This window comes from Borostomias antarcticus (genome assembly GCF_949987555.1).
Source record: "Borostomias antarcticus genome assembly, chromosome: 7".
In the NCBI taxonomy this organism is placed as follows: domain Eukaryota; kingdom Metazoa; phylum Chordata; class Actinopteri; order Stomiiformes; family Stomiidae; genus Borostomias; species Borostomias antarcticus.
In genome coordinates, this window is record NC_140240.1 from 5,413,658 (window position 1) to 5,434,810 (window position 21,153).

General features: G+C 45.1%; 1 protein-coding gene across 1 annotated transcript; it reads left to right on the forward strand.

Moving 5' to 3' along the window:
• Positions 1-19,363: 19,363 nt before the first annotated feature.
• LOC311311312 (actin, muscle-like) lies at positions 19,364-19,819 on the forward strand (the record flags this gene model as incomplete). The annotated part of the gene is made up of 1 exon (XM_084440992.1): positions 19,364-19,819. The coding sequence occupies one exon, from the start codon at positions 19,364-19,366 to the stop codon at positions 19,817-19,819; it is 456 nt and encodes a 151-aa protein (XP_084297118.1).
• Positions 19,820-21,153: the final 1,334 nt, after the last annotated feature.

Consider the following 21,153-nt stretch of genomic DNA (forward strand, 5'->3'; position numbering starts at 1 on the left):
AGAGATAAAGGCCTGGGCGCCGAGGCAAGGCCACAGCAGAGACCAGAGAAACAGTCTTATCGGAGAAGAGACGAGGGAGGGGGGACACTCAAACCACATAAGAACGTTGCAACGAGACCAATGCTTTGATTTGGGTTCCGACAGCATACAGAGAGGTCAACTGTACATTAGGCATGCCATCGTCTTTTGTATGAAAAAACCTTCTGTAATAAATCGCTTTTGCTGAGGCTCAAATCCCGTGTTGGAGAGATTCATTTGAACACCTGAGAAAGGAGAAACTGGACTGTGTGGTACACATATTAGAGATTGGGGGTCCGTCTTTTCTCGGAAACAAAACACAACGCAGAGCTAATCAAGGACAATAATAAAAGACGAAGAGATTCATCAATTGGTGCCGTGACCCGGATCGGACATCCAAAACCTGGACAAGCCCAAAGACTGGTCGAGCAGACAGTCAGCAGTCAGCCAGCTGTGACCTGATCCGCCTCAGAGACCAAAAACTACAACGGGTGAGTGGGTTGGATGTCCCGATCCTAAAGAACCAATCAGTAAATCTAAGAATGCCACACATAATCTCTCAACACGTAAAACAAAACCAGTGCTGGATGTAAATGTATGTCTATATGTAGTAGACCAGCAGGATATTTGTACATCCTAGATACCTGCTACGGTGCTTGCATGTGTTTTGTTATGTGAAGTAGACCAGCAGGATATTTGTACATCCTAGATACCTGCTACGGTGCTTGCATGTGTTTTGTTATGTGAAGTAGACCCACGTGAGGTATGTGTATGTGACCTTTAGGGAATTGCCTTAAAGTAGACCAGCAGGATATTTATCCTGGGGTATGAGGCCCTTAAGATTTTCTTAAGGAAGACCCGCAGGGTTATCACCCTGGGGTTGCCCGTCCATGGCGAGAGATCGGTGGAGGGTAGTTTACTTCTAAGGATTGCGCAGTCCTTGAGAGGGCCCCCGTGAAAGACCGGGGTGTTGGTTGGGTGTGTGATGTATGTGTATTGTCGCACATGGATTCTAGATGTACATGATATATAGTCTAGGGAAGTGTGTGATGTATGTGCATTGTCGCCCATGGATTCTAGGTGTGTATTTATTTATGCACAGTCTAGGGAAGCGGTTTGGTTAGGTCACTGTGATAAAATCATACTATGTGAACCAAGACCTTATCTGCTCCAGCGGAGTGCTGGAGCCGTTCCTTCTCGCTCCCGACTCAGCCCCTCCCTTACACAGCCACAGAGCCAAACTCTGGAAGCCAGTCGCTTGACTATCAGCGAGAGCAGAGTAGGCTTAGGGAGGGGAGTCGGAGGAGGACATAGTACACCGTCAATGGCGGTCGGAGGTCTGTCTCATCTTACCAAAGTGAGCCCGTCCCACTGCAGGGGGCGGGGCTGACAATGCCGTCAGATGAGGACAGAAATGACGAGAGGTTAAAGGAGGAGCCCAAGTTTTCCGCCCCCTCCTCACAAGCTCAGGAGAGAGAGGAGGGATCGTACTGTAGATGTAACACTCCCACCAGCTGTTTCAACCTGGCGCCCCCTACGACCGGGGGGTGTTACTGTCGGTGCAGATGACAATCTAGAATGCTGGTCGGTTAGTGTAAAATATCCATGCGATATAGGTGATGTGAACATGGCTCAGGCCAGTCACCCGTTGGTCGGTGACATTCTAACTAAAGCAATCACCACCGAGGTCAGGAGAGTAGAGGAGAAAGCCAGAGCTCCACAGATCCCATTCAGAGCTAGGGATGACAAACGAGAACGCTGTCATTTTTGTGGGAGCAGAAGCTCAGAGAACAGCTTTCACCCTCACACGGCTCCCCCATTATTCAGAAGCTGATGCCACTCCGTGGCCAAGGCCGTTCTGTTACAAAAGACAGAAGTGATAGAAGGTTTCTGAAGAAACTCACAGGGCCTCCAAAAGCCCAGCGTGGCCTGTGTTGAAACCTTCAGGTGAATGGCGCCTCTGTGTGAACTACAGAGTGGCCAATGAGTATGGGGATAAGATAGAGCCCCTGGTGGAGACCGGTCCACCATTTTCAGTGCCTTGAAACCTGAACACCAATGGGTTTCAGTCATGACACAAGGCTTAGCGTCCCTCTTGCAGAAGAGGTGCAACCAGGGACAGCTTTCAATATTGATGAAGATCAATATCAGTTCATTTGAACGCCAATTGGGTTTACACAGCTTCCCAAACACCTATCATCAGGTGTTGCGTAATCACCTACGCGAAATGTCTCCCATCACTTTCCACTTAAAGGGCAAGACTGCAAACATCCATGTAGTCAGTCGGTATGCACATGGCATGACTTTGGAGAGCGTTGGAAACAGAGAGGTTTCCTGTCAGCGTTTAGGGACGCCCATTAAGAAGGGAGAGTTGGTTAGGGAGCTCATGGAGGCCATCAGCCTGCCAAAAGGTGACAGTGATTAAGGTCAAAGGACACTCTCATGGAGATTGAGTCGAGGTAACACTCATGGAGGCCTGTACCCCTCCCCCTCCCTCTCCGACGGCCGTGACACCACGTACGGCCCCCTCCTCTCTGCCCTCACCTCTCCCTTCCTCTCAGCCCCCCCATTTTTAGTTGCGCAGACAACTTGACTTCCTCCTCAGTGCCTATCAAGAACTGACATTAAACTAACTAAACAGGAAGTGTGTATGGGGCAGGGGGAGAGCCGATATGGGTAAAGAAAAGGCTTTGGGGCTTGATGTGCTGACACAATTTAATTAATCCCTTCAGTTTTCAACAAGGGAAACTCAGATGGAATCTAAACCAGGTAACAAAACCTGATTTAGCAAATTTGCCAACCTGGGCAAAAGACAAAGTGGATGATATTCTCTTGGCCAGTGCGACTGAGTCAGAGCACGAACAAGACCTCAAGGTCCTGTTGACACATCTTTATGAGCAGGGCCACAAGGCCAGTCTAGGAAAGCTCAGATTATGCAGGAACAGGTCATTTATTTAGGGCAGAGAATATCACAAACAGAGACATAGACATTTAAACAAACAGCTCGTGACAGAGATACCATACTAGCCATTTGTCCTCAGCTCAACCTGCACCCCCGTATCAGATTGATACTGTCACTGACTACAAGGTGATGCAGTTTAGAAACTGAGAGGGGGGGGGGGGGGTATGGACTTGGATGGAAAATGGGGCAGATATGAACTCAGACGAGTGTGGCGACAAGGTCAGAAATTGGTAGCACCACAACGGTTGCTCCCTTATCTGGCAACACAGATTCACTTCACTGTTCTTATCATCCTCAGAGCAGTGGACTCAGACTGAAAGGATGAACCATGTCATCAAGGGGAGACTCACAAAGTCATCAGGAGGGCGTGATTTGGCCCGACGCTTTGAGTCTCGTGCTTTGCTCCATTCGAGCAACACAATCAGGAGATGGGCCTTAGCCCTTTCGAGGTCATCTGTGGCAGGCGGATGTTCATCTCACTAGTGAGGTGTTGAGTGGTTACTGTGAGTAATTGAGCATGGCTGTGGCCAGGGCCCACAAACAGGTGCTGGTAGTATGGAGCGAAATCCCCGAGGGGGGACATGCTCTAATCCCAGGCCAAGTATGTCATGATAAAGAAGTTTCAGGGGGAGACTTTAGAGGCAAAAGTGGGATGGACCTTATCAGGTTGTGCTCATCACCCACGCAGCAGTAAAGGTAAAAGGGAAACCCAACTGGGTTCAATGCCAGTCAATGCAAGGTGGTTACACCACCAGACACAGATTAGACTGAGTACACCTCAAAGCGAACACACTCTTGTAGTACTGCATCAGATAAATTGAAGAGCCTAACCACTCCAGACTTAAAAACATCGGGTAGAATAGCGTTCAGGCTTAGCACCCCAAAACTAGGGACAGCCGTGGCAGCTGTTGTTCGAGCAGAGTCCTTGAGCTAAAGAACCATCCGTCTAGCGGTGGGGGCCGACTCGGGATGAAGACGACAACTTAGAGAATTACGACGTAATGCTCTATACCTGTGCCCACTGCTCGGATGACTGTAGCGCTGCTAAAGGGACAGGAGAATGGGTGTTAAGACCACAGGCAGGCTTAGAACGGACCTTCTCGGAGGGTCACAGTCTGGAGTGGAAAGGGTTTTTTTTTCTAGAAATTAATAATGCTAAAATTAAGAATTTTGTTAAACCATAATCTCTAGGTCTGGTCTGAATGAGAGAGTGAGTGAGAGATATATGCTGTTACGAACTGAGTTTTGGAATACATGATACTGCCGCAGTTTTCTTGTGTTTTTCTGTGCTAACAGGTGGAGTTGGAGAGAAGGACTTCCGGGTTGACTTGAGACACGGGTGTACAACGTGTGCTGGAGTTCAGCAGGGAGGACTACACTACTCCGGGTGGAGACGTCGACAGACCAAGACAGGACATTTGAACGTTCACACCACACAATAACCACATCTTCCATTCACAGCTTGCTGGTCAGGGACAGGACGTGGAGGGTGTAGGTTATTGTCATACTGTGAATAAAAACTCCAGGTTGCACTTGAGATATACTCATTAAAACGGAGACAGGGGTATTGGGACGTGTATTTTGTTAAAAAGGTCATTTATTTCTGGGTCGGGGACACTCGGATCTGGAGTAATTTTCCTTTCACAGCAGAGATACACACAGCAATTAAAGATCATCTCTCGGGGAGAAGACACTTCGATTTCGAACTAACAGACTAGGTTTCAAGTTGCTATCATGAAGGGTTTGTGTCTTATCATCCTGTGGTTTTCCATGGTTAGACCAACACCGTCAGCAGTGGAAAACCTTGCTTTGAAATTGGGCTTATGAGGTAGCTACGTCAGTGAAGAATGTGTCACCATGTTTTGTGTGTATGCAGATCCCAGACTCCCAAGCGAGCGGAGTGCCTCAAATGGCACACCCCTTTAACTCTACTTTAATGCTACGATACATCAACTGTTCCAGGGAAGTAGCAGACGCTGAATTAGAAAGAGGGATTGTTCAGATTGATGGTTAGATTCCACTCTGGAGGGACCTACAGAGAACGTGGGGTTAGGACCGCAAAAGTGGGCTCAGATCAGTTCACCAGTTTCTCTTCCGCAGAAAACCCAGGGTTGTTTTGTCTACAGAGAGAGAGAGGAGCAGGGAATGTGGGGCACAGCCAGTGTCTGCATACTAGGCTTTGTACTGCTCTGAAATGTGGTAGATGGAACTTGCACCCTAGGGGGGTGTACTGGGTTTGGGGGAAACGGCCTAGACGGTCCTACCAAGGAACTGGACAGGTTCCTGTTTGTTTGGGGTTACCTTGCCAGGGGTGGTTACCCATCAGGATTGCAGGACTCAGCGGTAGGAGGTTAAAGGGATAGTGGGAGAAAGACCGATTCAACATTCTGAAATCCACCGTACTAGGAGAGAGACTAGGGCGGGGGTTGTGGATGGCATACTCACTCACATGGGGTCTAGAAAGATAGTTTGTTTTTCTTTTTCGCGCATAGCATGGGGGTCGAATTATTAGTGACGGACATTGAGAAACTTGCAGTGGCATTTGGGACGTTGTCCAACAGAACAACTGATGCTTAGGGTTTGATTAATGAGGAGATGTCTAGCATGCGGAAGGAAGTGTAAGAAATTAAGGCGGACATGCTGTTTCACCATTGCGGATAATCAACTCCTGTTGCAGAATCAGATTGAACAGATCAGAGCCATGACTAATTCGCTACACATAGGCGAGGTGTCTCATTTCACAGATCTGTTTGGTTGGTTGCAGGGCAATCCGCTCATATCTTTCTTACTGCAGCTAGCGACACGCGTTTACAGATCTTGCTGTATCCTTAGCAGGGCATGTTTTCCGGAGGGAGGTCACATTCGTACGTCAGTAGACTGGAGATGAGATCCAGTGCCCGCAGGTTTTCTGTAGGAATGGTCTAAGGGACACGTGAAGCTATTCTATATAGGGTGTACCTGTATGGATGTTAGGTTCATACATGAAGTAACCTAATAGATAGTTATTTTGTTAGTTATTTTGTTTTCCTTTGAAATTGTAATCTTGCTGGGGGAAGCAATGATTGGGATATTATGTAACTGTTCATCTGTTTATCTTAAGCACGCTTTTCTGTTCAGTTATTAGGGGCCAGGCAGCGTAGCTGCCGGAACCCTATTGTATTTGCCTATATTATTATTATTATTATTATTATGATTATTATTATTCTCCATCTTCCACTGAAGTCTAACTTCCCATGGACAAAAAATCACCAAAATTTGCACATAGCTCCAGTACTATATCCAAAGTCCTCAACCTGCATTGTAGGTCAATAAACCTGAAGTTGGCGCTACAGCAACAGTCTAAAGTTTAAAACTTAAAAAAATCATAACAAATCAGCCATAGGTGCTATCACTGTAAAACCACCACGTGAATGTAGTCCCAAGTGAGACAAAACTTTCATACACTTTGACCTTGCAGGAATTTTGAAGTCCATCACTCTGATTTATTCATAAACTGTAAAACCTATCAAACATATCTTCTCCCACATTTTTTGTTCAATTGACACCAAAATTAATATAGTGTATCTACAGACTGTCCTTACCAAAGGATCCTCACAGATTTTTGAAATATGAAAAATTGAGCCCACAGCACATCAAAAAGTTTCACTGTTAACAGTTTTGTATACAGTTCCTATTAATTCTCGCCAAATCAATGTCTGATCATCCTCATAAAAAGTGACAACATTGGCCACATATCCAAGATGTAGTATGATTTCTTTCAGAATTTTATCTCAAAAATTGAATTTTTTAAAATATGTTTAATTCTGTCCTCTGAAACCAACACTTCATACAGAGAAAACTATGTTACCCACAATCCAACGCAAGCTCCACGAATCTGAGACATCGCTGTTGGCAACCCTACCCCACCCCCGCCGAGGATTACAATGACTAAATCGATTGATTGGCAACTGACTGAGTACACAGCTGCTGAAGTTAATGTTCAATTATGAAAAAAAAGCTAACAAAACCTGTAACCCACATTTTTCAATCAATTAACACTAAAGTTGCTACACTGGATCTTCAAACTGTCATTCACAAACTCATTGACCAGATTATTGAATTATCAAAATTGATCTTACAATGCATCAAAATGTTTTACTTATTATTATTATTCTCCATCTTCCACTGAAGTCTAACTTCCCGTGGACAAAAAATCACCAAAATTTGCACAAAGCTCCAGTACTATACCCAAAGTCCTCAACCTGCATTGTAGGTCAATAAACCTGAAGTTGGCGCTACAGCAACAGTCTAAAGTTTAAAACTTTAAAAAGATCATAACAAATCAGCCATAGGTGCTATCACTGTAAAACCACCATGTGAATGTAGTCCCAAGTGAGACAAAACTTTCATATGCTTTGACCTTGCAGGAATTTTGAAGTCCATCACTCTGATTTCTTCATAAACTGTAAAATCTATCAAACCTATCTCCTCCCACATTTTTTGTTCAATTGACACCAAAATTGATATACTGTATCTTCAGACGGTCCGTACCAAAAGATCCTCACAGATTATTGAAATATGAAAAATTGAGCCCACAGCACATCAAAAGGTTTTACTGTAAACAGTTCTGTATACAGTTCCTATTAATTCTCGCCAAATCAATGTCTGATCATCCTCATAAAAAGTGACAACATTGACCACATATCGAAGATGTAGTGTGATTTATTTCAGAATTTTAACTCAAAAATTGAATTTTTAAAAATATGTTTAATTCTGTCCTCTGAAACCAACACTACATACAGAGAAAACGACATTACCCACAATCCAACGCAAGCTCCGGAGACATCGCTGTTGGCAACCCTACCCAGCCCCCGCCGAGGATTACAATGACTAAATCGATTGATTGGCAACTGACTGAGTACACAGCTGCTGAAGTTAATGTTCAATTATGAAGAAAAGCAAACAAAACCTGTAAAAATGAATAAACATATCTCATCCCACATTTTTCAATCAATTAACACCACACAACTTGCTCCACTGGATGTTCAGACTGTAATTCACAAACTCATTGACCAGATTGTTGAATTATCAAAATCGAGCTTACAATGCATCAAAATGTTTTACAAATGTTTTACGATACGATACGAATGTACAAAATTAACATTGGAATGTCAACTTTCTTGATGTCCTCCTATTCGCTCGCTTATTGCTCCTAAACTTGTCGGAAATTGCCTGGCCCCGCCTCATCGCTGCGAAGCAGCTTTAATTCTTTTTCTTTCTGCATAATGGCTGTTCAGGTTTAGGTTTTGGATGTCAACATTTCTCTTGATCATTATGATTCTGCGTGTTCACGTATAATCTTAGGAGGGATTGTTGAATATTGTTGATTTTCAGAGAAATGCCTTTTAATATGATCCTGTTAGCTATTTCCTTATTATGATGATTGACCTCTGAGTAGGGCTGTCGGCTTGAGTTTTCGGTAAGAAGTGTCCCTCTTCCATAGACTTATGAGATAAAGACATTCCATGGCTGGTACACTCTGGGCAAACACCATTGTTGTGGTTAGAGATAAAGGCCTGGGCGCCGAGGCAAGGCCACAGCAGAGACCAGAGAAACAGTCTTATCGGAGAAGAGACGAGGGAGGGGGGACACTCAAACCACATAAGAACGTTGCAACGAGACCAATGCTTTGATTTGGGTTCCGACAGCATACAGAGAGGTCAACTGTACATTAGGCATGCCATCGTCTTTTGTATGAAAAAACCTTCTGTAATAAATCGCTTTTGCTGAGGCTCAAATCCCGTGTTGGAGAGATTCATTTGAACACCTGAGAAAGGAGAAACTGGACTGTGTGGTACACATATTAGAGATTGGGGGTCCGTCTTTTCTCGGAAACAAAACACAACGCAGAGCTAATCAAGGACAATAATAAAAGACGAAGAGATTCATCATTATACTGTAATCATTGTTGTGAAGTAATAATTGTAGAAAAGAAGTTAGACCAACGGTCAAAAGGAATGTTTAAAAACCATAGAAAGAGAGAGAAGAAAAAGAGAGTGAGAGAGAAAGAAGAAAGAGAGGGAGGGAAATAAAGAGGTGGTGGGGGGATTCTCTTTGATAGCGTGACAGTAACATCCAAGGCAAAAGAGACAAAATGCTAAATGTCAAGCATAATGTCAGAAATGACTCATATTATGCAATACTTTGATTTTTATTCTTACCCCAGATTACCCCTAATGGTTAAGTTCACTTTAAATAATATGAGCTCAGTGGCATTTAAGTGGATTAAAACTGACAAAACATCACCAGTAACTAGAAATGGTGCCTCCGCCCATGAATGCCTTTTGTGGCTCTGTGCGCGTTCACTTATGTGCAAGCGGGACATGTTTGGTATTCCTGCATTCGTTAGGTCGAGAGCCTTATATCAGTCCAAAGCCCATGTCTCTGTGACCCATGTTGAGATATGGCCGTATCTAAGCCCCCATTTGACAATGAATGGGGGGGAGTCCGAACAATGAATGGAGATGAATGGGCGGCTGTGTTTGGGCGGCTGTGTGGCATCCCCCTCGGCTCACAGCTGTGGACGAGGGGACAGGGGGGGAAGGGGGGTTGGTTGTTGCACTCCGTACTCTCCCCCCGCACCCCCAGTCCAAACCCTGTGTCTCTAGCACCCCCACACGTGGAGCTGGCTTCGCTCAAAGTTGTGTATTAATTAATGGATCCGCCCCATGATTTGGTAGCCTGGCTCCAGCCCCTGAATCTGAATTTTTTTTATTTTCGAAATGTAATTCAGGGTCAGGAGAGGCTCTCGTCCAGAGCGATCTCTTGGTTGGAATTCCTACCAGGCCAATCAGCGTCCTTTGAATGTGTCCTTTGAATTAAACTGCAAGACATGATTGGTTAGGGAAACTAATCTCTGAGGACTCCTTCGGCAATGCCCATCTAGGAAAACGGCTGCAATGGGAGCCTGTTCAGACTGAATAAGTGAAATGAAATCAGAATTCAGTCTAAATTTTAGCCTTGTGATTTGGATCCACACCAAAATATAATGGATTCTAAGTTGGACCATGCTACAAGTCTCCACCAAGTTTCATGAAAATTGATCTGGTAGTTTACGCGTAATCCTGCTAACAAATGAACAAACTGTTACTGCACTATTCAATGTTCAGTGTTCTATTTATATATTATATTGCACAATGTATTGTTCTAAGTCTCTGTTCTTGAAGCTTGTACGTTATATTGCCTGTCGTTTTCTGTCCATGAGTTTTTCACATTTGTCTGTCTGTCCATGTTCTTGTCTGTTCATTTCTGTGTTGTTTTTAATTTTGTTGTAAAGTGCATTGAGGCACCTTGGTGTGATTTTGCACTTAAAGAATAAAAATCAAAAAATCAAAATCAACGAACGAGCACACAAATAAATCAATAAATGAATGAACAAACAAACACACGCCCCGAAAACATTACTTCTCACCCTGCACTGTTGCTGGGTGCGGAGGTAATAATGCAATTAACTTTTTACTGTAAGCAGTGGTGAGAACACTGTACACAGGAAACCGTAGATCTTTCTATTCACAATGACAATTACCCTTGCTCTAAATGAAACTCTGTTATTGTGTGAAATTGACTGGAGAAGTGATGGGGTTGCTTTCACCAGTCCAAGACTTATTAAACAGTGGCCTTTCTTCAAAACTTGTTCAATGGAAACACTTTGAGAGGACGTATCAAACAATGTTCTCAAGGAAACTGTGTTTCTGTGAATCTCCTCTGTTGGATTAAACTTGTTCCTAGACGTTCTCATCTCACAAGGAGAAACCCTGGTAAAGGATTTGCTTTCTTTGGCTCCTGTGGAGGATAGGGATGGGGGAGGGGGATATTCCTTTTTTTTCTTTTTTTCTTTTCTTTTTACATTGCATTACATTACAGTGATTTAGCTGAAGCTTTTATCCAAAGCGACTTACAATAATTGCATTTAACGTAGGAAAATCCAATGTACTACTACCTGCCAGAACGCACAAGTCCATCTCCTTTCTAAAACAAGTGACTAAGAGCATAATCTAGTGCTGAAGGCAAAGTGCAAGAATAGCAATCTAAAATACAATAGGCGCTTAAGAGGGAGGATGGTGGTAGTACTTTTGAAGAGATGTGTTTTGAGCCTGTGACAAAAGATGGGCAGCGACTCTGCTATCCTGACGTCAGTGGGCAGTTTGTTCCACCAATGCAGGGCCAGGACAGAGAAGAGCCGTGACCGTGTCGACCGCAGGGGCTTCGGAGTGACGTGAGAGCATTGCGGTCGGGAGGGGTTATAGGGTTTGACTATGGCCTGGATGTAGGAGGGGGCTGTTCCTTTCATTGCCCTGTAGGATAGTACCAGAGTTTTAAACTGGATGCGAGCAGCTACAGGGACATTAATCCGGGGGCAGTGCTTCTCTGAGAGCTGTTAAGTAAACTGACCAAGAGGTGGTATATTTATTACCACATGACGGTCCAGTCCAACTGGTCACCACCCACCCAGCATCAGTAACCACTTCACGACACACGGCTCCTCTGTGGGACTCACAAGCTCCTGTTGCTGACTATCAGACATTTGTACAGTATCTCTGGACATAATTTTGGACCAAGGCCAACAGGGAGCAATCTCTCGTCACCCTGGATGTCTGTGAGGCCGTGGAGCCTGAAGGGGGACAGTGCCCCTGGCAGAGAGGAATACAACTTAAGCTCTGCTTTACTGCTCCATTGTTGAAAAGCCTTGTCGCTGGGCAATGACATTTTAAAAGCTTTATTTGAATTGGGGTGGGGATAATTGAACAATCATGCCTGCTCTCCATAAATGCTCATCCTCATCCTCATTTCAGTCAGACAGTCTGAAAACATATGACATTTGTGACTCTATTTTATTTCACTTCATAGACAAATCGATACAAGCTGTATTTGCTGAAAAAACAACAACATAGAAATTGGAATGTTCTTTTCAACATTCTGAAAATGTGCCATTTTGGAGATGGTGAAGGTTTCCGCCCAACATCAACAATTTGCTATCTCTCCTTCCTGCAGTGAGTCTACATGTTCTCTGAGGCCTGGACGTGGGCTGTCAGTAGCCTCCCCAGTGACGGCTGTTTAACATCGCCAACAGGGAACCAGAGACCTGTCGGAGGTGAATGGTAAACACTGAGGGAGCTCCAGGGTGGAAGTCTGTCCAGGCAGGCATGTCCACAACTGGCTTTTTGCTCCCTTCCCCGAGAGACAGTCTGGGGTTCAGTCTGCCTCTGTGCACACCGAGGTGCGTGAATGAGTAATCTAATAGAGTTCTTGATGCTTGATTATTGTAGGTTAAATATCAGATAACATCCCCCCTGGTGGGTTAAAAATAGCACACATTCATTCTGTATGCCAAGTTCTGAGGCTTCTGACACGTATTTTCATGCAGCACTTTGCCTGAGATAAGCTTTCCCACTGGAAGTATCAGTAGAGCCCAACTACTGGGAGGTTAAAAATATTTTTTATGTAAGGATTGCAAGGATTTTGTTTTATCCAATGAATGGAAGGTCCTTATCTCTATTTTCTCTTATCTCTGTTACTGCCTGTAGCGTAGAGATTCAAATTTGCCAGCAATTACCTGAATCAATTATGGTTGGAGGCAATGGTTGAAAGCTTTGTCTTTTGACAAGGACCATACAAACCTTAACATGAATTATTATTTGACATTATTGGCACCATTATCATCATAGTCATCATTCTTCTTATCCTCAAGAGAGGCAGGACTTTCCATGCACACACTGATCATGTACAGTATATACATCCCCTTATTTTAAAACCTCAGAGCTTCAGACAAAAATGAGCTGACTGTGATATTTCTGGGAAGCCATGCCTGTCATGGTGCTTATCTGTTAAACATAATCTGCTTTACAGAGATGTGAGGAATGGCAAAGTCCACTTCCGATCCCAGTCCGATTCAATTTATACATTTCAATATTTAAACTAAAGGCACAGTCTATTCTTACGGTGCCCTATCTACAGTACTGTACACTACTGTACACGGGGAATGTTTTCAAAACCTAACCAACTCTAATCCTATCCTTAACCCTAACCTTAACCCTAACCATAATAACCCAAATATAAGGTATTTACTGTATGGCTAAAATGCTTGAAATCGCTACTTCTGGCCGCCGTAAAAATAGTCACTGCCTAAATTAAAACCCAGTCTAACCTCGATAGCAACTATATTTAATGCCATTGTGTAATATATTTGACTATTCCATTAATCAGAAATGGATGTGCAATGATATCTTAAAACACTTCCATCACCTATGAGGCACTGGAATGAATACTTTCAATTTGGCATGGAGGTCTGACATATTTTATACTGCTGGGTTTGGATTCGTCCAGTCAGGGCCTTGGCCCTATTGGTTGTCCCCTGCACTAGACTCAAGACAAAAGGTGACCGAGCCTTTGAATCTGTGGTGCCTAATCTGTGGAATGCCCTTCCACAGGATTTGAGAACTGCGGCCTCTATGGGCATTTTTAAAAGGCAGCTAAAGACCCATCTATTTAGACTGGCATTTGCCTAGCCGTGGATGTCTGTATTTCTATGGAAACTAACGGAACGGACTCGGCAAAAGAGAAGATTTTCAGGTCCTGTACTTGTGGATGGTCAAAAGAGACAACACTCAGAGGCAGCAGACAACACCAGAGGATCAGAGAGTGCCTGCAAGCTGACCGAATGCAGCCTTGCACTGCCCACGCAGATGAGACAAGAAGGAAACAGAGCCGGGTTGAGCACCACAGTGCTATTGAGCCCACTGTTGCAGATGGTCAGAATCCACCTCATGACACCAATCCTCTGGTGAACTCCCAAGCAGCTGAAGGGGCCCCAGTAACTGAGAATGTAAGAAAAGAGAAAGATCCTGGCAGAAAGATGTCAAGTGGCCGAAGGCCAAGGAGTCAAATACTTGGAAGAAGTTGGACGACGACTTAGAACTCCCTTAAAGGCGACGTGGAAAGCAGAGTGTCCCTCTTCAGTGAGATCATCTACGAGGAATGCCTTGAAAGGTTTGGCCAGTTGGGAAAGAGGAAGGAAGGTATGCCAGAAGCCAAGAGTAGAAGAGAAAAAGAAATTGTCGAGCTGAAGTGGAGGAGGTCATAAAAAGGGCAAGATCTAGCTCCGCCCCTGGGCCAAACGGCATCCCATACAAGCTCTACAAGAGATGCCCCAAAGTCCAGAAAGAGCTATGGAAGCTAATGAGGGTGATCTGGAAACAACAGAGCGTCCCCAGGGAGTGGAGGAGAGCTGTGGCCACCTTGATTCCGAAAGAGCACGAGACATCCAGCATCGATCAATTCCGCAGTATCGCCCTGCTGAATGTCGAAGGCAAGATCTTCTTCGCAATCATAGCCAGAGGATGACCAAGTTCCTACTACGTAACAACTACGTAGACACAAGCTACCAGAAAGCGGGAGTTCCGGGCTTCTCAGGTTGTTCAGAGCATGCATCGATAATCTGGGACCAGATCCAGTACGCCAAAAGAGACAAGAAGGACCTCCACGTAGTGTGGCTCGACCTTGAGAATGCATACGGATCGGTTCCACATCAGCTGATAAGCTTCGCCCTGGAATTCCTCCATGTGCCTGTGTGTGTCAAGAGCATCATAGAGAGCTACTATGCGGATGTGAAGATTTGCCATTCACTGCAGCAGTATACAACTGAATGGCAGCACTTGGGCAGGGGCATAGCGATGGGGTGCTCCATCTCACCCATCCTCTTCATGGCCTCTTTCGAAATCATCCTGATCGGCGCAAGTACGATTGTCAAGGGAGTACGCAACAGCGCAGGCCAACAATTGCCACCCCTTCGCTGCTTCATGGATGATGTAACATCCTTACTGCAGACAGCCGTATGCACAGTGCGGCTTCTCAAGAGGCTTGAAGAGTTGCTATCATGGGCTAGGATGAAAATAAAATCTGCTAAGTCCCGAAGCCTCTCAATCTGCAAGGGTAAACAACTAGGCTCAATCTCCTTCCAAGTAGATGGAGAGAGGATCCCAGTGCTTGCTGAAAAACCAATCAGGAGCCTGGGAAGAGAGTACACAGCTGGGCTCACAGACAGGCACATGGCAGACAGTGTCACAAACCAACTGAAAGAGGGCCTGAAGAGCATTGACCAGAGCCATCTTTCTGGAAAATGTAAAGCCTGGTGTTACCAGTTCGCACTGTACCCACACCTGATGTGGCCAGTAAAGATGTGTGAAATAACAGCATCAACAGTGAAGAAACTGGATGCCAAAGCCAACAACCATCTCTGCAAGTGGCTCGGGCTCCCAAGGTGCCTCTCTGATACCGCCCTGTTTGGGAGAAATGCCCTGCAGCTACCATTGAAGAGCATAACAACAGGGTATAGGCTGGAGAAGACCAGGCTGGTGCTGGAACTCAGGCAGTCCAGCGACCACTTGGTCAGGACTGCCGGAGCCAAGGTCCGAAGAGGCAGATCGTGGAAGGCAGAGGAATGCGTGGACAATGCCATCTCCAGGCTGAAACATCAAGAGCTGGTTGGAGCAACCCAACAAGGAAGACGTGGCCTGGGCTGGGGAGAGCCACCGAAGCGTTGGTCCAAAGCGTCTGCCAAAGACAGGAAGGCCACGGTGGTCACGAAGTCACAAGAATGGAGGAAGACAAACTCCTTGTGAAGTCTGTCAGCCAATGCCAGCAAGGCCAATGGACGAAGTGGGAGGGCGTTCTCCCAAGGTCGGTGGGGTGGAACGACCTTTGGAAGATACCCCAGGCAAGGCTCAGCTACCTAATCAGAGCCACGTACGACACCCTTCCTAGCCCATCAAACCTGGCAAGATGGTATGGCGCAGAGGAGAACAGCGATCTGTTTGGAACAGCCCCAGGAAACCTATGCCACATCCTGTGTGGCTGCCGGACAGCCTTGGCCCAAGGTCGATACAGGTGGAGACATGACCAGGTCTTAAGGAAGCTGGCAGAACACACAGAGAGCATGAGAGTCCTGGCAAATGGAAAACCGAAATCCCATCAGAAACAGCGCGTCCACTATGTCTCAGCGGGTCAATCTGTGAAGAGTTCCCCCCAGGAGAGAACACCAGTACTGGCCCATGGAGGTGCCTGGTCAATGATAGTAGACCTCGACAGGCAGCTCCAGTTCCCCACCGACATCACCACCACCACACTGAGACCCGACATCGTTCTGTGGTCGCCGGTCGGTGGCTGAGAAACGTGTGCTGCTGGTTGAGTTATCAGTTCCATGGGAACAGGGCTTCCAGGAAGTGTATGAAAGGAAGAAGCTGCAGTACGCTGACCTCGTGGCAGAATGCCAGGAAAAAGGCTGGAGAGCAACAACGTACCCAGTAGAAGTCAGCTGCCGTGGCTTCGTAAACCTCTCAACCAAACGCTTCCTGAGGGATGTTGGCTTCACGGCAGGGAAGATCAAGAACACCCTGAAAGATCTCACTGAAGAAGCAGAAAAGGGAAGCTTATGGTTCTGGCTGCGAAGAAAGGACAAGAACTGGGGAAACTGAGAAGCTGTCTAGTACAGACCTGACGATTGAGTGCCAGCTGCAGGGAATGGTAGGGAGACGTCCCTGACTGCTGCCCCACCATCCTGAGATGTTCTGGTGATAAAAGAGGCAAATCATCAGAGAAGGATGGCTCCCAGCTGAGGATCCTGCAGCTGGTACTCAGGCACTGGCTGAAGAGGGTCCGACAGAAGTGCCGCACAGGCAAACTTCCTGAAAACGTCCAGGTTTTAACATCTACCTGGACGTTTGGTATGCGGTCAGTTGAAAGCCTGGCTCAGGGAGAAGGACACCCCTGCCATGCAGAGTCCACGGCCACTTTCCGGCGAGCAAAGGGGAAGGAACACCAGCGGAGGACCACTCCAGCCATATACCCTGCACTTGGCTCCTAGGCACCGGCGGAGGTTCGACAGGCAGAGATGCCTTGCAAGTAACAACACCAATCCTGTCAAAAACTGTTATATCCTGTCTGTAATTTTATACTACTTTTATCTGTTGTTTTCTGTCAGTTTTTAATTCTGTGAAGCACTTTGTGTACTCACTTACTTACTAACTAACTAAATGGCATCAAAAAAGAGATCACATGCAAGCTCTTTCTGTCGTTACCCTAGCCTTGCATGTAACATGGTGTGAGCACCTGCTCCAGACTCTAATCATACTCATCTTCACTACAGTATACTGTAGGAAGATAAACTCTCAGGCTTGTGTGTGTGTGTGTGTGTGTGTGTGTGTGTGTGTGTGTGTGTGTGTGTGTGTGTGCGCGTGCATGCGTGTGTGTGTGTGTGTGTGTGTGTGTGTGTGTGTGTGTATGAAAGAAAGAGAGTAATTATGCTGCACCTTCCCCCCTAAGCTAAACTTAATCAGATTTGAAGGCCTTTCTGCCAGATCATGATGTCATACTTCCATGGTCTCTTTTGTACAATTTCTTAATCATTCCATATTCAAGCTGGCCACTCCGGTATTCACATTTATGCTTGTGTGTACTTGTGTATTTCAATCACATCAAGAGGTATTATATACTATGATGTGTACTGGATGGTAAACCATAGAGTAACTGCCCTCTAATGGCTTTGTGGAAAATAATATTCATTCTCTCTCTGGATGGATGTGAGGCTTGGTTAAAGATTGTCATGTACAGTATCATGGAATCATACCATATGATTCCATATTATGAGAGATAGAGAGAGAGAGAGAGAGAGAGAGAGAGAGAGAGAGAGAGCATATTGTTTCATTCATGTGAATTCTAAAATATACAGGCAAAATCATGTGCATACTACTGTATATTCATGCTTGAAAAGGTTTGGTACTGCTGGTACAGCACATGCTATATCAGGGGTAAATGATAAAAGCTTCACATGACCTGCCCTCATGCTGATCTTGCTGCAAATTGCCTCAGGGTCTGACCTTTAAATGCAGGCATTATAGGTGTCAGGAGCACACCCCAGAATATATAGAAGAGATCAGATCATTAAAGTGCCCTTCATCGTTTGGCACCTACAGTATTTCAATGTCGTTTTTCAAATATCAATTCTTATACCATCAAGCTTAGCTATGCTTTGATATTGAAAAGATAATGGTTTTGTTGGTGAGATTGCATAGGCCTAGGCTATAGCTTTTTATACAACGGTATAGATCTGGTCCATTGTCTCTATTGGTCAGTTTGCATTCCAGCCGTGGTAATAACCCCGATGGCCCCACACTAAAATGGAATGTTCGCACTTTATGAAAAAAAATCAATCCACCTCTTATTAGTAGCCGTGGCAGTGTCCAGATCAATGTTTACAAAGATCTGCTGTAGCATTGTCGTTGCCTGGCCCTCCGTGGGATGTCACGGATAACGGCACGGCTAGCGGGGTGTAACCACTCCCGCTAGCCGTGGCGATATCCGTGACATCCCACGGCTTCTCGTTCCATAATGCTTTATTGCCTACTGTAGTGAATTGCATAGCAACATTTTTAATTGATATTTGAACTTTTCTTGCCACAGTACAGTATCTGCAAATTATGTTAAGTATATTGCTGAATATATGTTTGATGAATAACTTACGGTGCTGACTGATAAAAGATAGCGGTTCTCTGTTCCTTTTTAATGTACAAATACCTACTGGAAAATAACCCTGTGATCACTCGTTGCCATAGAAACACAGACATACTGTAAGCGCTGTGGTGATGCTGCAAGGCCATTGGTGCCATTGTGATGTCACAGGTTTTTCAAAAGACACACTGCAGCACAGTGTTTGAAAAGACACACTGTGGCACAGTTTCTCAAAGCATCAAGTGCTATTATTGCACTACATGACATGAGTTTAATTGTATGCTTTAGGAAACTTAGACAAGGGAAATTAACATCAGACTTGCCTTTCATACTATATAGTAAAACTGATCTTGGACCATAATGGATGGCAAGGAGAACTTCATGCAGCAGGCTGTTGTTCTTCATCCTGGGGCTCCACCAGAGTTGGCTTCTTTGGAGACGAGAGGCCCAGAGCTGTGATGAAATCACTGTTTGGAATGAAAACGACCAGAAGGAATGTTTTTTTGGACACAACATTCCAAGTGATGGCTCTGAAAACATTCTCAAGAGACCATTCACAGATGGATAATACTAAACTGTATGCCATCCTAGCTTGCATTCTCACCTGTCTCCAAACAAGATACAGTAGCTGAGCTTCTCTTTGAGGAGTTTGGGGCTCTGGTAATGTATGTTAGCCACCAGCCAGTGTTATCCATGTACTCCTATGGACTGGTCACTGGTTTAGTGGTGGAGCAGGCAGCACCTCTGTTTCTCCTGTCTGCAGTGGCTACTGCTTTCCTCACATCACAGTTCATATGAACCTGGCCGGACAGCATTTGACAAACTACCTCTGGCTCAAGACTCATGGCTCATGGCTGCTACACCTCCCAGAACTTTGAGGCAGAATTGGGAGAGAACCCACTAGACTACCAGCTCCCTGATGTCACCACCGTCAGCCTCGGCAACGAGCGCTTCTGCTGCCCCGAGATCCTGTCCTGTCCCTACATCGCTGGGGCGTCACAGCCTGGGGTTCATATCATGGCCATGAACAGCCTGCAGAAGTGCACCCCTGAGTTTCAAGAGGATTTGTTGGCAAATGTGGCAGTGTGTGGGGGCTCCTCATTGTTCAGTGGGTTCACTGACCACCTGCTGACAGAGATGGAGAAGCTGGCCCCAGGGGAGTCCAGGGTCCAGGTGCTGTCAAGACCCCATCAGGAGGGCTCCTCCTGGGCAGGGTGCTCCATCCTCACCTGCCTCTGCAGTTTCCAGCCAGTTCGGCTGTTGTGCGCAGGAGATGTGTCTAGAACACAGAGATTCTAACTTTGTGCTAGTGTATGCCAATATGTTTGGAAGAGGCACAGCATTATATAATACGGTTTGGAAAAGATGCACGTGAAAAATAAATGCACCGCCTATTAATAGAAAATATTCATTTTGAGTGGCCTGCTCTGTGGTTAACCTATAGTGGAAATGTCAAAGGAATGCAAAGCTTTTCCATCAACTGAATATGAGTCTGTTGCAGGATAGGCCTATCTTCTGTGTGTTCTGGAAAAGGCCCTACCGTATAGTCCTCTGAGTGGGTAACGTGGTTACAAATAAATCCATATTGCGGTATAGTGTCTGTGACAAAAAATGGAAATTGATTGTCTACATGGATCTAGCCTACCATGTCTTGTTTGATATAGGCATACATATATTCTGGTCTTGCAACACGGGAAGGCACTTATATATACATTTGCTCTTACGCTTCATCTATAATGTGTGTGGACATGTACACCTTGGGGGATTCAGTTAAGTCACAGAATGTTAGAGCATGACTCATTTCCATCAGCAATCCGATGCTGCACAGTCTGCTTCTCTATACAGCTTGTATTACAACAGGACTCTGAGAGCACACTATAAGTTCCCCACATCCCTGAAGTAACCAAAAACATATTTTAATTTAACACACAAATAAAAAGCACAGTTTTATGTTTGGAGCCCATAGGGTATACTGTTCAAATCCAGACACTAACTAGGACATTTACAGGGTATAGCCTACTTTTTTAATTAGCCTACTGTAGTAAAATGATACTGAACATCCAAGGGTTAGAAATACTCTTCACATCGAGTTCAGTCTGTTCCAGCAGTTACTGCACAATTTTGATCATGTATCAACGGGAATGGCAACATGGGTGGCAGTATCAAAGAATAAAACAGAATAGGCTGTAGCTATGCTCTTATTTTGCACAACTCATTGCACTGTCCTGTCTTCTCCTTGCCCCCTAATGTTGTCTCCATCATGCGCCAATTGACCAAATCAAATTTCTAGTATGTAAAACTACCAGGGCTAATAAACTGATTCTGATAAGCATAGTCACATCATAAAGCCCTACAATTATAAACTGACTTATACTTTAAGTTTGAAAGGGGATGTAGGCTATTGACTATAGGTAGGCTACAAGTTATCTATTGAGTGGCCTTAGGGTGAACAACCTCTGAGTACTTGTGGCACAAACCCACACTAAGCCTTTAATAGCATTCATGCACTAGAAATTGTGTGGGTTTATTAATTTGCCACACCCATGTAGTGGAATTAACTCGTTCCTCTCTCATCCCCCACTCGCGCGTGTACAATAGCGGACCAGGCTTCATCGATTCGGTGCGTGCACTTT